Source organism: Perissodus microlepis, chromosome 19 (genome assembly GCF_051167445.1).
Source record: "Perissodus microlepis isolate ML-2025 ecotype Zambia chromosome 19, ASM5116744v1, whole genome shotgun sequence".
NCBI classification, from domain to species: domain Eukaryota; kingdom Metazoa; phylum Chordata; class Actinopteri; order Cichliformes; family Cichlidae; genus Perissodus; species Perissodus microlepis.
The window spans coordinates 25080843-25094981 of record NC_140479.1 but is presented as its reverse complement, the minus strand read 5'-3'; the positions used below and the strand labels follow the sequence as shown (position 1 = coordinate 25094981).

The 14139-nt window shown below is 43.3% G+C and overlaps 1 protein-coding gene across 1 annotated transcript; it reads right to left on the bottom strand.

Moving 5' to 3' along the window:
• Window positions 1-359: 359 nt before the first annotated feature.
• On the bottom strand, window positions 360-13899 carry pkdccb (protein kinase domain containing, cytoplasmic b). The gene is made up of 7 exons (XM_084915331.1): window positions 13184-13899; window positions 12326-12457; window positions 10387-10658; window positions 9981-10060; window positions 9565-9672; window positions 6099-6275; window positions 360-5807 (listed from the first exon to the last, which is right to left on the bottom strand). The coding sequence occupies exons 1-7, from the start codon at window positions 13784-13786 to the stop codon at window positions 5701-5703; spliced, it is 1479 nt and encodes a 492-aa protein (XP_084771457.1). The 5' UTR covers window positions 13787-13899; the 3' UTR covers window positions 360-5700.
• Window positions 13900-14139: the final 240 nt, after the last annotated feature.

Below are 14139 nucleotides of genomic sequence, written 5' to 3'. Positions count from 1 at the left end.
ATCTAACAGCCTCCAAATGATTCCACTAACTGTTTTATGGCCGTGTGGGCAGAACCCTAATTGGGGACTTGTGGATTCACAGCTCTCTTAACAACCTGCACTCGGAAACAAAACCTGTTCTCCACGGGGCTGAACACAGAGAACAATCACTTCTATTTGCCATCATAATTTTAATCTATAATTGATTCATTTCATAGCGTATTTCTGTAAAAACGCAATTTAATTACTTTCCGGTTTTGTCTCCGAACCATTGTGACACATCCTAAAGAATCCAAGACACATACAAAGCTAAATGAAAGACATCACTTATATATATGTTTATTTATGCTACAAAAACACAAAAAAATTAATCCCACAACAGTTAGATAGAAAGAGTGCTACTTTTAATATTTTATCTTCATCTTTTAAACCCTATTCCTCGCATCTCAGATGGAGACATGTCAGTGGCTAACCCTGTTTGTAGTTTACAAGAAAAACAGAACACAAATTAAAAGTCCTGAATGTGCTAATTAATTGAATTTGTCTATAATCCTGTGACTCAGAGGGGGTCCACAGTGTATTTGTGGTGGAAGATTAACTGAGGAGAAGGAAGTCTTCCTCTGCCTGGGGGCAGCAGCCCCCCCGCCGAGAAACAGCCGAGGTGTGACGGAGGGGATTCCAGAGCAAGTAACAAAAGGCAGACACTTTGATTTGAACAGCAGTGGTAGTCAGAAACACACACACACACACACATATACACAAACCACAGTTCCTGATCCTGAGCAGCCCTGCCCTCAGGTTCCAGCCAGGCTGAAAGACGGCAGAAACTCCAGATGCTTCGCAGCAGTTGTGGGCTGTGACTCGGTAGAAGACGGTTGCCGTGGAAGACTGGCAGGAGGAGGACACTGATGCAGGGTTGGAGTTATGTTGGCTATGAAGTGGAACAATTTAACAACAGCGGCGGAGGCCTAAATTAATAGCAAAGCTGTGGAGGTTTTGGCCCGAAGGAGCGTTTCAAACACAGAGAGAAAGAGAGAAAGCAGGGGCAGCAACAGAAAAGGGGGACGGGTGGAGTGGAAGGAGGCTCCACAGACTCTGTATGATGGATGGACTGGTGAGGAAGAGAGGAGGGTGGGGGTGTGGGGGAGTTCAAAAGAAAAATGACCCAGACTGCTGCTGTGATATAGCAGGAGGGAATGCAGGGCAGGGAAACATGTGGGGTTCTCATAATGAAGCAGGGTTTTGTGATAGCACCACACTGACGCAAACATTCGGAGACCTTAAATAAATATGGACAGACGCTGATTAAAGTCAGCTACCCATCGTGAAACAAACAAATCCAGCACTTCTGCTACGCTCCTGAAAGCTGTGCAGCAGGTCTGTGGAGATGTCACTGGATACAACACGAAGCTATTAGAGCTTTCAAGATGTCTCTGTGGCTTTAGTGGTAGGCATAAACCTTTTGACTGGGGTTAACTTCGGGGCTTTTAAAACATGATCCAGCCACACCCCCCCTTCCAATGCAGACAGGCAGAAATGAAAACCTCTCCTCACACACACCTACTTGCTCTCTCTCCTTTAGGGCCTGCTAAAGCCATTATGGCTCTAAAAGAGATCATATCGGCTCCAGGCAGACAGACAAATAGTTAGCTCGACAGTTAGATATGCCTGCAAACTAAGACGCCTCTGTGCTCGGGACAGGCCGACTAAATGTCTGGCTACTCTTCAGAGGCTCTCAGGTGTGACCGGCCAGTCTTGTGTGTACCACGGCCAAAATGGCAGACAGACACAGAGGCGTTTCTGTGAGCCCGGAGTCGAGTGAATATCCACTCTATCTTCCCAGTCACGGGCAAGCATATGCTTCGGCGAGCAACTCAAACACAAGCCAGATCTTCTTTCCTGCAGAACTATGCAGGCTTTCACTCAGTTAATGCATATTTTTAGTCTGAGCCAAGGTCAAACATTTCGCCAGAGACCTTTCCTGACACGTAATTTCTCCCAGCAGCTGTGGTTTCTGACATTTGATGACTAACTTTGCATTTGAATCAAAGACTTTTGGCCAGACCACAAATGCATCACGCTAGGATTTTAAGTGGGGATGATGGAGGCTTTGGTTCTTAGCTTAGTCACAGACGTGTTTTTCACTGAACTAACACCGTTGCATCAGTAGAGCCTGAACCCAGCAGAAGAAGCCCTAATGTCGCCTTCCCTGCACATATGCACGCACACGCACAGGCACGCGCTAGTGTTCTCGAAAAAAATTGCTGATGGCGTGTTTTCATGAAGTTATATTATTTCCAGATGGAGGTCATGAATAAAACCTGACGGAAACAAGTCGGGTGAAACTGGAAACTTGAAAAAACAAAAATGGAGGGGTATGGAGCTGGGTAAAAAAAACAATCATTCTCCTCCCCCGCTCATTCCCCGAGCCTTTCAAAAAGACCAACTTGTCAATTACACGCCTTAAAAAACAGAGGAACAGTGTGCCACACAGGAACACATGGACGGGAATGCTGTGTTTGAAATGTTTCACTGCAGTGAAAACATCCGTAAACAAAAACAACTTATGGGAAAAAAACCCTCAATCTTCAAAACTCTGTCCTTGGTTTCAGCCAAAAACAGAGTTAAGGGGAAAAGCGATTATTTTTAGACTCACTGAACATGCTGTGAAAATCTACTCGGGGTTCACTAACCCCCCACCCCCTAGGCTCTCCAGCAAACCCTGAGCATAAAGAAAGACTCATTGTTGTTCCTTCGCTGCATCCAACTGAATAACCTAATTAATCTATCAACATTCTGCATTTGTAATGTCTTTCAAAACATTTAAGCATAAAACAACATGTGCAACCTTTGCGCAAGGCCAAAACATCCATTAGCTCTGTCAAAAAGACTGCCAAGACAAACCCAATGTGACGCCAGACGTTTTCCTCTCTGAGCTGATGTGGAGAAGGATGAACCGCAGCTATACGTTTCACTAAATTACAGCTTATCACTTGAGGGATTGTTTCACTGCATCATCGAGGTAAAGACCTCATCTCAGGATAAATTCTGCGATGAGCTTACAGAGTCAGCAATTCGTTATTGGTTCTCTCCAAATTCCTGAGATGTGATTTGTGTTTCCCGACCTGCATGTGTGTGTATTTATAGGACACCAATCGATTAACGAGAATACCACAGGCATATTGGAAGGAAGATTAGGAAACTGCAACTTTAAAGCTAGGCCAGTTAGCTTAGCACAAACCTTAGAAAAAGCTACCCTACTGCTATTAAATGTATACTCAGATGTATAAATGGCTCTTTTTTCTAGAAGGGAATGTCCCATCACACCATTTCTTGACAGGGAGTAACAAACTACCTTCTTAAATAGCGTTTGAAACCATACAACACCACCCAAAGTGACTATGTATGGATCTAGCTGATAGCTAGCACTAGCTAGCTTGATTGGTGTAATGCATGCTAGTTTGTAATTAGTATTAGAATTTGCCTCACCAAAGAACAAAATGGACACAAACTTGGATAGCCTGTAAATATTAATAATGGGGAAGACATGTTTTAAAATGGTATGAAAAGGACTAGGTATAGGGAAGCCATGTGTCATATAGCATATAGCTTTTCTGTACTGTGACATATTTGCCAGGCTAAGCTAAGCTGTTGTGTTTAATTTTTACCCTATACATTTATACCCAAAATGCTGGCTTTAAATTATTTGATTATGTATAAATTTCCCATGTTTTTTTTGTGTGAATAAATAAAACTTTTTACAAAAGAGCACACAAATCAAACTGTGATCATTTTTCTTTTGCTCTTCTCTGACTATAAGTCATGTTATGTATTAGGAAAATTTTCCCACCAGGAAACCAGTCCTTCTAGTTAGCGTGGCTTTTGGTTTTGCCTTATCTAATCTGAGTCAGACTCCTTATCTTTATCATCTGGACTCTAATCAGCCGGCTTTGTCCAGACAACAAGGGGCCAACCTAAGGCAAAGACAATTATTTGTAGACAGGGACATGCCCTTTCAAGTCAGTGCCACTGGTATGGCTGAACGGTAAAGACTCACCGCAGAGATATTTGGAATTTGCTGCTTCCATTTTTGTTTGAGTGGCGTTTTCCGGCGTGACGTAGGCGTGCCTTCTTGAGAAATTAAACAGATTTTTATCGCTTCTTAAACTGTATGTGTGCATCAACATTCGAGTTTTACCTCAGAAGTTAATATATGAAGAGCCGTTGATGGCATGTGGCAGAGATCTCCTGTTCGTATCACATCAGGTATTTGTTTAACCCTCTCCTAGCATAAACTCAGTAGTTTCTGAATCTGACTTTACAAATCCCTCCACCCTGCAGACCTGCCCTTATCTCAACCTCGCCAGGTTACTTCTGGCAGGCACAGTGGCAGCCCATTCGTGTGCTAACCACAAACTGAGCTCTGATTGTCCTGATGTCTGCCTTTGTCTTACAGTATGCACCCTCTCTCACCATGAGAAAGGGCTGGCAAGTAAGCCAATTTACATGTATTAATTAAGGCTCATAATGAGCTCAGCGTGGTGGGGCATTTGAATGCATTCTTCTGGTATTATGCAAACTCTGTGGAGCTCCTTTCCTCTGAGCCATTCAGATGGGCTGCAGATAGTGGATGTGGTGGCATGTGAGATGATAAAGGGCTTAAAAAACACACAGAAAACCAGGTCAGCACGCACATTCTAGGCCCCCCTCCCCCCACTGAAACACACACAAAGGTGTTAATGAGAAGTAAACAGGCTGTTAGTTGCAGTTACACTGAATACAATAAAAATGCAAATGAACACAACTTAAAAAAACAGTAGAAACATTATATTTATATATCTGTACAAACTAAAAAACTGCACAGTAACAACAAGGGAAGTATTCAAAAAAAACAAAAAAAACAAATGAATAATTTTTCATTGAAAATAAAAGTATCACCCACAAGGTGCATGAAAGCTGTAATGCACAAACATGTAAGAACAATTACAGTCCATTTAATCATATAAATATTTAGGAATGAAACACTATAACTAAGTGCACAAAAGTATCTAAAGCAAACAAAAAAGACTGCTCTGGAATGGTTTTGATCATCTTTGCTCATTGTTGATGTGTAAACGCTTACATGGTTGTTGCCGTCTCATACGGCGGTGCAGCTAAGCCAGGGAACCACGAAAATACAGCCACAACCTCTGCGCATTAACATCAAAGTGTATTTGTATAAGAGCTTGTTTTCCTTTCTCGTCCTCGGGCTTCAAACGCTCAGCGACTATACTTCTTACCTCTTTGGTTTAAAAAAATTAAAAAATTAAAAAATCTGACAACAGGGACCCGACCTCACAGTGAAAGCTGACGTACACGGCAAATAAAGGAAAGGTAAAAAGAAAAAAAACATTTCAAGGGCATGAGGCTCTCCCTGCTTAATTGTACCTGAAGGGAAATCCCTTTAAATAGTAGCTGGCAGAGGGGAGTGAGCTGGCAGGCAGATCAAACAGTCACAGAGCAAGAAGCCTCATAAATACATCACATTCAGTTGCTGGCTTCAAACGCCTCCTCGTCAGCCTGGTCTCCACGCTGCTCCTGCAGATCCACAGAGCCGTGCTGCGTTCGACTTGTTAAACAGGAGGACGCGGTTCTCGAGTGCCACGTCTTGCATCAGTTCCCATCGCCCCGCTGTGTGCCATCTCTTGGTAACTCCCATTTTGACAGAAACTCGCTCGGACGTCAGGCGCTTGATTTTTCGACAACTTTTGTCTTCTTTACATAAACTTCTGATGTCCCATCAGGCACCAGGTGACTGAAGCCACTCCTGAAAGAGGCCAGGAGGCGGCCTACAGAGTAGAAAACAAAGAGAGAGACAGAAAAGCAGATCCACGTTAAACAAACTGGCAAGATCAAGAAAGTGACATGTCCTGACTCGAAAATCTAAACTGTGTATTTAAACTTTAAAAAAGCTTCACTGGAAGATTAAAAGGAGCAGCAATTGTATGCTTAGCACTTCTAGTCATGTGGCAGGTGTGGTTTTGTGGAAAGTCATACAACTGGTGCTTTTCCATGTCTACTTGATAATGGGAGATGGGGAACTATGTACCAGTAGAACCAGTAGAGGAGGCTTTACTAACCCGTCCAAGTCTTCTGCCCCGTCAGAGTGAAGCTGTTGCACTGAGAGTGGGAGTTACAGATGTACGCTGCCTCTCGGGCACTGTGGACTGACAGCACGCAGCCCTGCTGGCTGTAGGATGGCCAGCAGCGGTACTCCACGTTCCCAGAAGTGCCCATCCCTCGCATCACAGTGTAATCTAACCACAGAAGAAGAGATGCCACTTCAGTACGTGAGGCTGCTGAAAGATTCTGAAATGCTCTCCAGGCATAAACACGGAAGTTTAGTAATCCCTGGAGGGAAAACAAACACGGTGGAGCACTGAAAGAAAAGAATGCTAATGAAAATAAAATAAGGGATCCCTAAATGTAAGACTACGTCTCATAGAAACACAGACTCTGGTTTTGGTTGGGAGATATTTAAAGAACAGATATTCTTATGATAAAAAGGACACAAAAATGTTAGTGTGAAAATGTAAATCTACTGCTGGCAGAACAGGATTTAAAATGTGCTGATGGTCTGGAATTACCTCAAAGTGCTGACATACATTATTATGTATTATTTATAATAAACTCACAAGCGGTAAAGTATTACTTTAAATTATTAATTAATTTGCAATATTTTTCTTAAATGAAAACAATAATTTAGTCAGTAAAATACTAGGAAATACTTTTAAAAAATACAAGCCAATGTCTTAATTTCTTTTTATTTATTTTTTTAAACATGGGATCAAAGAACAGAGCTGCCAAGCAGGAATCACAAAATGCTTTTTGCTTGAAAAATGATTTCTTATTTTGGAGTTACTCAACTAACTTATTAGGCGACAAATTGTTTTCAGCAATGTTTTTGTTCGAAACGCCAAAGCAGGACCTTCTGCGTCTGTCATCGTCTCTAATTATGTGTCAAACGTTTCATTTGACACCAGAGATTTTTTGCACCCACACACACACACACACACACACAATCGACCTCATCGTCCACTTTCCAAACATTTGCCGTACATTCATCATTATAATTCTTCCTGTCAGACGTCTTGTGGATCTGGCCTTAAATCATCTGCTACACATTAGCAGGAGCCATGAGAGGAAGGCATGCTCACATATGCCTGCACACACACACTTACACACACACCAGAAATGGACAAAAGCCTCGTCTGTGAGCCCGTACGGAGGAGGCTCACTGTTACAAACTGTTAACCTTCCTAAATGGCAGGAGGCGGTGTGTGTGGGGGAGTATTGTTAAGAGGAAAAAGACACGAGGATCTGCCTTCTGGCTCTGAGAAAAGGGAACAAGGAGAAGGAGTGTTTGGAGGATCCTTCTCTGGGGAGAAAAAAAATGAGGCCTGTTGGGGTGGCAGACCTCAGCTGTTAAAGAGACAAAGACATACAAGTCTCAGTGTTTAAGATGAAGAATGGGAGAAAGGACCTCGTTTTCCTTTAATATATAGAATATCATTTAATGGTGAATTTACGGCCCGGCCTATGCGGTCTCTACAGTTCTGTACACAGCTGGATTTATAGTTGCAGCAGTTTTTAGGAAACTACAGTAAATCTTCATCAGGTTTCCCTCCATCACATCAGAGATGATCTCAGCTGCGGACAGCTTACATCCACATTACCTATGAATCTGCATCTGTCAACAATTTCAAATTAAGACTCTGGACCTGATGAGTCTCCCTCCCTCTCTCTCTCTCTCTCTCTCACACACACACACACACACACACACACACACACACTATTACACAGGCTTTAGCTCTGTTGCCATTTGGCTTCTTTTATAAAGATAAGTTGGGACTTTGGCCGCAGTTATGTTTTCTCTCTCTTTTTTTAAATTTCCTTTGAGGGAAAACATTTTAATTCATATGGCTTTTAATATACAATCCCACAATTACTCAGTTTTTTTCCCCCTCAGGCTGTTTAATCATTTAAAAAGACAGTTCGGTCAGATAAGTCACATTGGAAATGATTTATTACAGCAGCCGAACAGAGTTTGGTTTCTGTGCTCTGAGCTCATCGCTCCCTGCAAACGTGTTCCATATAAAATTGGTTAGTGATGAGTAAATATCCCCCCTTGGAGTGTGCAGGTGAGTGTGCTGGGGAGGTGGAGCAGGGTTGAAATATTAGGGGCACTGACATATGTGAGAGGGTGATGGTGGAAATTTTGCAGCTTAACTACTGCCCCTGCCTCAAACTGGGGAGGGCGTGCTTGGTATATAATGTGAGGAGAGTGCGGCATGTTACACGTGTGCGACAAAAATGCAGCTTTGTTTCTAGTTTGTAAAAATGACTAATTTGGTGAGAATTGGATGAGAAGTTTAATACCTTTTTCATGTTAGTGCTGCGAGCATGCAGCTAACCACCTTAGCTTAGCAACTGGAATAAGGGAAATGTGGAAAAATATGCCCACCAGCCCTTCATACGCTTACTACTTATCTCCCTTTTTTGTTAAATCTGTGTAAAATCTGAAGTGTGCAAGCAATCAGGACCGACTTTAAACAAGGAGATTTTTTTAAGCTTCGACAGAGTAAAGCTGGCCATTTACCCAATATAGGAAATTAGGCTAACCAGATGCTGGTAATTTACTGGATGGAGTTGAATTCTCAACATGATTGAGCCACGAGCTTTATTTCCCCCAATATGTGAAACGGATAAGCCAAGCTGGTGCTGAGCACAGGCTTTTCCTCCACCCACAAATACCTCTGCTTCAGCTAATATGCTGAATTAATAAACACACGCATTTTTTCCCCCCACAGTCTTATCACACACACTCAGCAGCAGCAGCAGCAGCAGTTGTCTCCTGGCACCTCCTTGTTAAGCTGAAACATTCCCTCCCGGTGTCAGCCTCGGCACCAGGGCCTCTTTACCCTGAATCTGTGATTAAATTCACAAAGTGCTGCTATATAAACAGTCCAGCATCTGGGGGGACGGAAAATCTCACCACAGGAACGCAGCCAGTCATTCTGTTATTAATATTTCATACGGCTGAGAGGAGCGGGGCAGGAGGGGGGGCGTGGTGGAAGCGAGTTGGAGAGAAGAAAAGTGAAGGACGTTCAGCGCTTAGGCTGGGCGAACACAGAAACAAGTAGGACAAAGATTTTGAAAAACTGTTTACGTGGCTGTTCTGCACAGCAAAAAGCGAGGAATTTTAAATGTAACGAAGTAAAAAAACACTTCGTTTTTAAATGAACGCCAACTGCACTCTCTAAACAAAAGACATACGAGATTAATCTCACTTTGTTGGTCTCGTCCCCTCATCCCAGCTGCCTAATAAACCTGTCAAAACAGCCCCTTCTTTTTCTGTTTTTTTCCCTTCTTAAGTAGAAAATGAAAACACAGGTGTAGACTGTCTGCTTTTCTCTACAAGTAGATTTAAAAAAAGCCAAGCATTCTCTTCATGCTCACAAAAAAAAAAAAAGAAAAAGGAAACAGGTCCACAAGAGAGCCCAGTGTGCTTTTATATAAAGCAGCCTTCATTGCACGAGCGCTTACCTCTGATTATTGATGGAGGCAGGTTCTCCAGGTGTAGGCCAGACTTATAGAGGTGGAGGATGTGTTCAAAGGCCTCCAGCGTCTGATTGATGTCAGCTTTCAGCTCCCCTGGACACACACGCACGCACAATGAATTCAATCTGGTTAAAGATTTAAGTGACTACAGGCATAAAGTCAGGCATTATGGATGTTTTTTTTTTTTTTACACTATGCTGTCTACTCCCAGTTGTGTGATCTCAACAAATAACTACTTGTATTCATTACTGCGTTACATGTCATGAAGCATCTTGTCTTGCTCATTAAAAGAAGCACTTAGGCAGAGGCATGTCATTACACGACTGCGTAATGGAAAGATTTGCCTTCTGATCTTTAGTAGCGAGCGTCCCCCGTCATGTCGGGACGACTCTCATCCTCACCTGTGGTGTTCATGATGCGGTCTACCAGGTGTGTGAGGCCGGGCGGGGCCTGGTGAGGCAGCAGGTAGGTGAAAAAATACCTAAGGTCAGGCAAAGACACTCATTCAGAGAGAGAGAAAGTTGGGCAAGCCCTATCGCATAGCCGTCTCGCTCCGTCTCACACGTAAAGCTCGTAAAGCTGTCAAAAAAATCGGAACCATTTTTAAAAGGAAATTGCTCTTTTTCCCCCCACTGAAACTAACAATGCATTCATTACACTTTCCCCATCAAACTGCAAATTTCCAGCTGCACGTCTCTACTGTCAACACTTTAGGTGTCAGCATATTTATGCAGTTATCCGTGTAGCTGATGCTACTCCTATCTATCACGCAGTAAAACTGTCACTTTTTTTTTTTTTTTTTTAAACCTGTAGGCGTTGTAAATGTTCCTCTTCTCGTTTAGCCCCTCACACACACCCCGAGCTGAGCAGGGCAGAGTGAAGTTTCTGTGTGGAAACTGGAGAGTGCAGTCTGCGTCTGTGTGACAGGTGGTCTCCTCCGCGCTGGCATCATCCAGGTCCGTGAGCTTCAGCGAGCCGGACACTGTGACAAACTGCCGAGGCTGGAAGTCCAACAGGGCCACGGAGCCCAGAGGCGACTGAGAGAGGAAGTGGAGGAGCCGGACCAGGTCCAGACACACCTGGAGATTAGAAACAACAAAGTCTGATCAGCTGGACTCGTGACAGTGGTGAAATATTGCTCAGGAATATTTCACGTTGGCCTTGAAGCGCTAAACGCATTGTCACTGAAGCCAGTTACGGTTTATAACCAGATAACTGTTGAAGTCATTCATCAAGTATGTACTCAGCTGTCTGATGTGAGAATATGCTTATTTTTTCTTTAATGTTAATATTTGTGATCAAATGTCAAGAAATGTTTTTTAAAAAAATGTATCAAATACAAATATAATTACAGGCGTCAAAGCTTTTTCTTGATTTTCATATATCATTTTTAGGCGTGTTGCACATGGTTTGGTCTGAAACTGATGAAAAACCAGGCTGCCGTGTTCAGAGTGATTGTTGTGTCATACCAACAAAATCCAAAAATATTACATTTTCTGCAATAAAAGAAAAATACTAGATTTTTTTTTTTTTTTTTTGCAGAACCTAAAAGTATTTTTAACAATGGCTTTAAATTTATTTCCATTCTCTCTCTCTCTCTCATTTTATTTTTTCAACCATAATTTATAATATAAAAAAAATCATAATCATAAGTAATTATCTTGTTAGTGAAAAATGTCATTTGGCTAACAAAAATCTGTTAAAAATATTATTATTTGACTTGTTTTCAAGTTAAAAACTGACTTTTTTATCCTCTAAAAACTCAGAACATTGGACAATTTAATTAGGTTTAATTAAATGGCTAAAAATGGTTAAAACTGGAAGCCGTGCAAAAGCCTTCCCTTTAAAGACGGCTCACCAACCACATTTGCAAACCATTTCCTGACACTGTTTTTATAGTACTCTTTAAATCCTATAATAAAAACAGAGAGAGAGGGAATAAGTAAGGCTACCAAAAGCAAAATTAAAGCATTAGCCATGTGCTAAAAGTGCATGAAATGCTTCTGTCACACTACAAACATAGCTGCAGTGTTAGGTAATGCTCCGAGTCTCTTGGACGTCGCTTGGTGGAATCGGGGGCATGGCAAAAACGGGGCTGGCTGAAACCAAACACCCCTGGATTACTGAAGCTTGCACAGATGCGATGTAGCTGAAAGTGGCCAAGCAGCTCAAGGGGAGGGTTATTATGAACCGCTATTTTGGTGATGCAGCAAAAAGTTGCCCACTGTTGAGATGATACGTGCAGAATGCCAAAGTACTTTTTGCCAGTCCAAAAACAAAACATGCATGCTCAGGCATCCCCCCCCCCTTTCCAACCACTCTCCTTTTCAAACACATCCATGCGCGAAGGCGAGCATATCAGAATCCCTGGAGTGTAAATTCAGCCTTTGTTGGCTTCCACTGTGGAGCATACCTGTGATCGGAGGGGGGGTTGCGCTAAAGCTGTATGTGTGCATCTAAGTGTGTGTGTCTGGGATGAAATGACATTCCCAGCCATAAGTGGATTAACTCCAGGGCCCATCACGACTCAAAACCTCGGCCTGATCAAATGGACCGAGGGACAGATGCCCGACCTCCAGGAGTTTCCAACATCGGCCTCCGTTATTTTTCAACCTTCACCTTTTCTGCAGACTTGAACAATGGGCTGCACATACTCTGTGCACAGTAAGTGTGAAACAGATACCTCTAACTTCCCAGTGCGTCTGCAGTGTATGAGATAAATGACAAAACACGCTGTGGTGCTTACTCTGAATCTGTCCTCCCAGGGGCTCTGGAGCAGCTGGATCATCTGGAGAGGGTTCCCCTGCTCCAGAATGACTGTGACTCTTTCGGCCTCTCCTTCTCTTCCTCCTGGGCCCCCAGCACAGTGACCCTTCAGCTGCAGAGTGGAAAATAACTAGGTTAAGCTACAGTACAATAAAGAAAAGCAGGGTACTACTGTTTGTTTTTTGCATTTTAATTCAGAGAAAGCAACAGGTTAAAGTCTCTTTAAGGTTTTGAGCAAAGATTGCATACAATGTGTCATCAACCTCGCTCTAGCAGTTATGACTTGTGATAAAAATTTGAAAAATTACATTATAGCCAAGAGAATCCAGCACATCTCTGAAATGAATCAACCGGGCTGTCACACGACTGCAGGACACGAGAAAGAAACCCCTCGGTTTAGCTCAAACTTCTTCTAAATTGGGCTGTAATGGTTTGAGTGAATAAGCGCCGGGGGGGTTCAGATGCAACCATGGATAGTAGAGGAGGACAGAGTCACATTGTCTGCTCTCGCTAAACTGGACCCAAAGGTCAGAGGAGGGTCACCGAATTTAATTTAATTAGATGGGAAGGCCCTGCAGCAACCTTTCACGCAGCTCAGTGTGTGTGAAACAAAGGAAAATGTGAGCTGTAGTGCGAGGATTATGGAAAATCTTCACTTTATCCAGTTTCCCCAGCTGGAACGCTCAGAAGTCAAAAGTAGCCTCTGAAACTTCATGGCCCTTAAATAAACACTGAGAAAGACGCAGGCTAAACGCTGTTTTAGCATTTGAACTCGCAACTTAACAATTTAAACTGATTAAAAAAAAAAACCTCAAAGCAGAGGTAGAGGAAACTTTACCTTAATGACGTTCGGATGCTGGAGTCTTTGGAGAAGGACCATTTCTTTCCTCAGCTTGAATGAAACGAGTTCGCGACATCCCCGAGGATCTTTAAAGTCCTCCACGCACTTCCCCATGTCTATGCCCTGCTCGTTGACGAGTTTCAGCGCCACAGGCTCAGATTCCCCTGCTAGATTCACTTTGACAACCAGCTTGGTGTATCCCGATCCGAGGATCTCCACCGCCTGCATGTCGGCTAGGGAATCACAACCCATTTCATCCAGATGCGCTTTCCGGGAGCCAACTGTGATCTCATTCCACAGACTGTAATCCAAAGTCGAGTCACGCTGGGAAAAACTTTCTCCTAACATTCCGTTTTCATCATCATCACCAACACCAGGTGAAAGCAGCGGAATAATTTCTTTTCGCCTCTCGTTGAGCTGGTGAATCAGCGCCTCGCGGAGCGACGCTAACTCCTCGTCATCACCAGAAGGTGCGGTGGAAAAGTGCGAGATTCTTGCTCCAAATTGCTGCACGCTGCTGATCAGGAGCGTCACCAGAACTGAAAGAACCACGAAAGCCAGGAGGGCAGCCGCGCGTAAAGAGTTGCCCATCCCGGGCATTTTCCCTCTGATGGCACGGCTACAGCTGCCAAGACGCACAGCCGCCGGCGGAGGTAATCGCCCTCTCAAGTGAAAGGGCTCCTGACTTTCTGCAGGAAGGAACGATCGGCTCCTTGTTTCCACCTCCCCGGGAACTCCCTCTAGAGGTGTGTCCTGCCGGCTCGTAACTTTACACCCGCCGGACAGCTTTGCAGGAGAGCTCGACCTCGCGTTGTCACACAGTGTGGCTGATTTTACAGCAGCAGTCATGGAGTTAATCTGAAGAAAGTCATGAAAAGTAATGAAAATATTTACTTAAAAGACACAAGAAAAGAAAAAAAGTTGAGAGTATAGAGTATTGAAACGCGTAGATT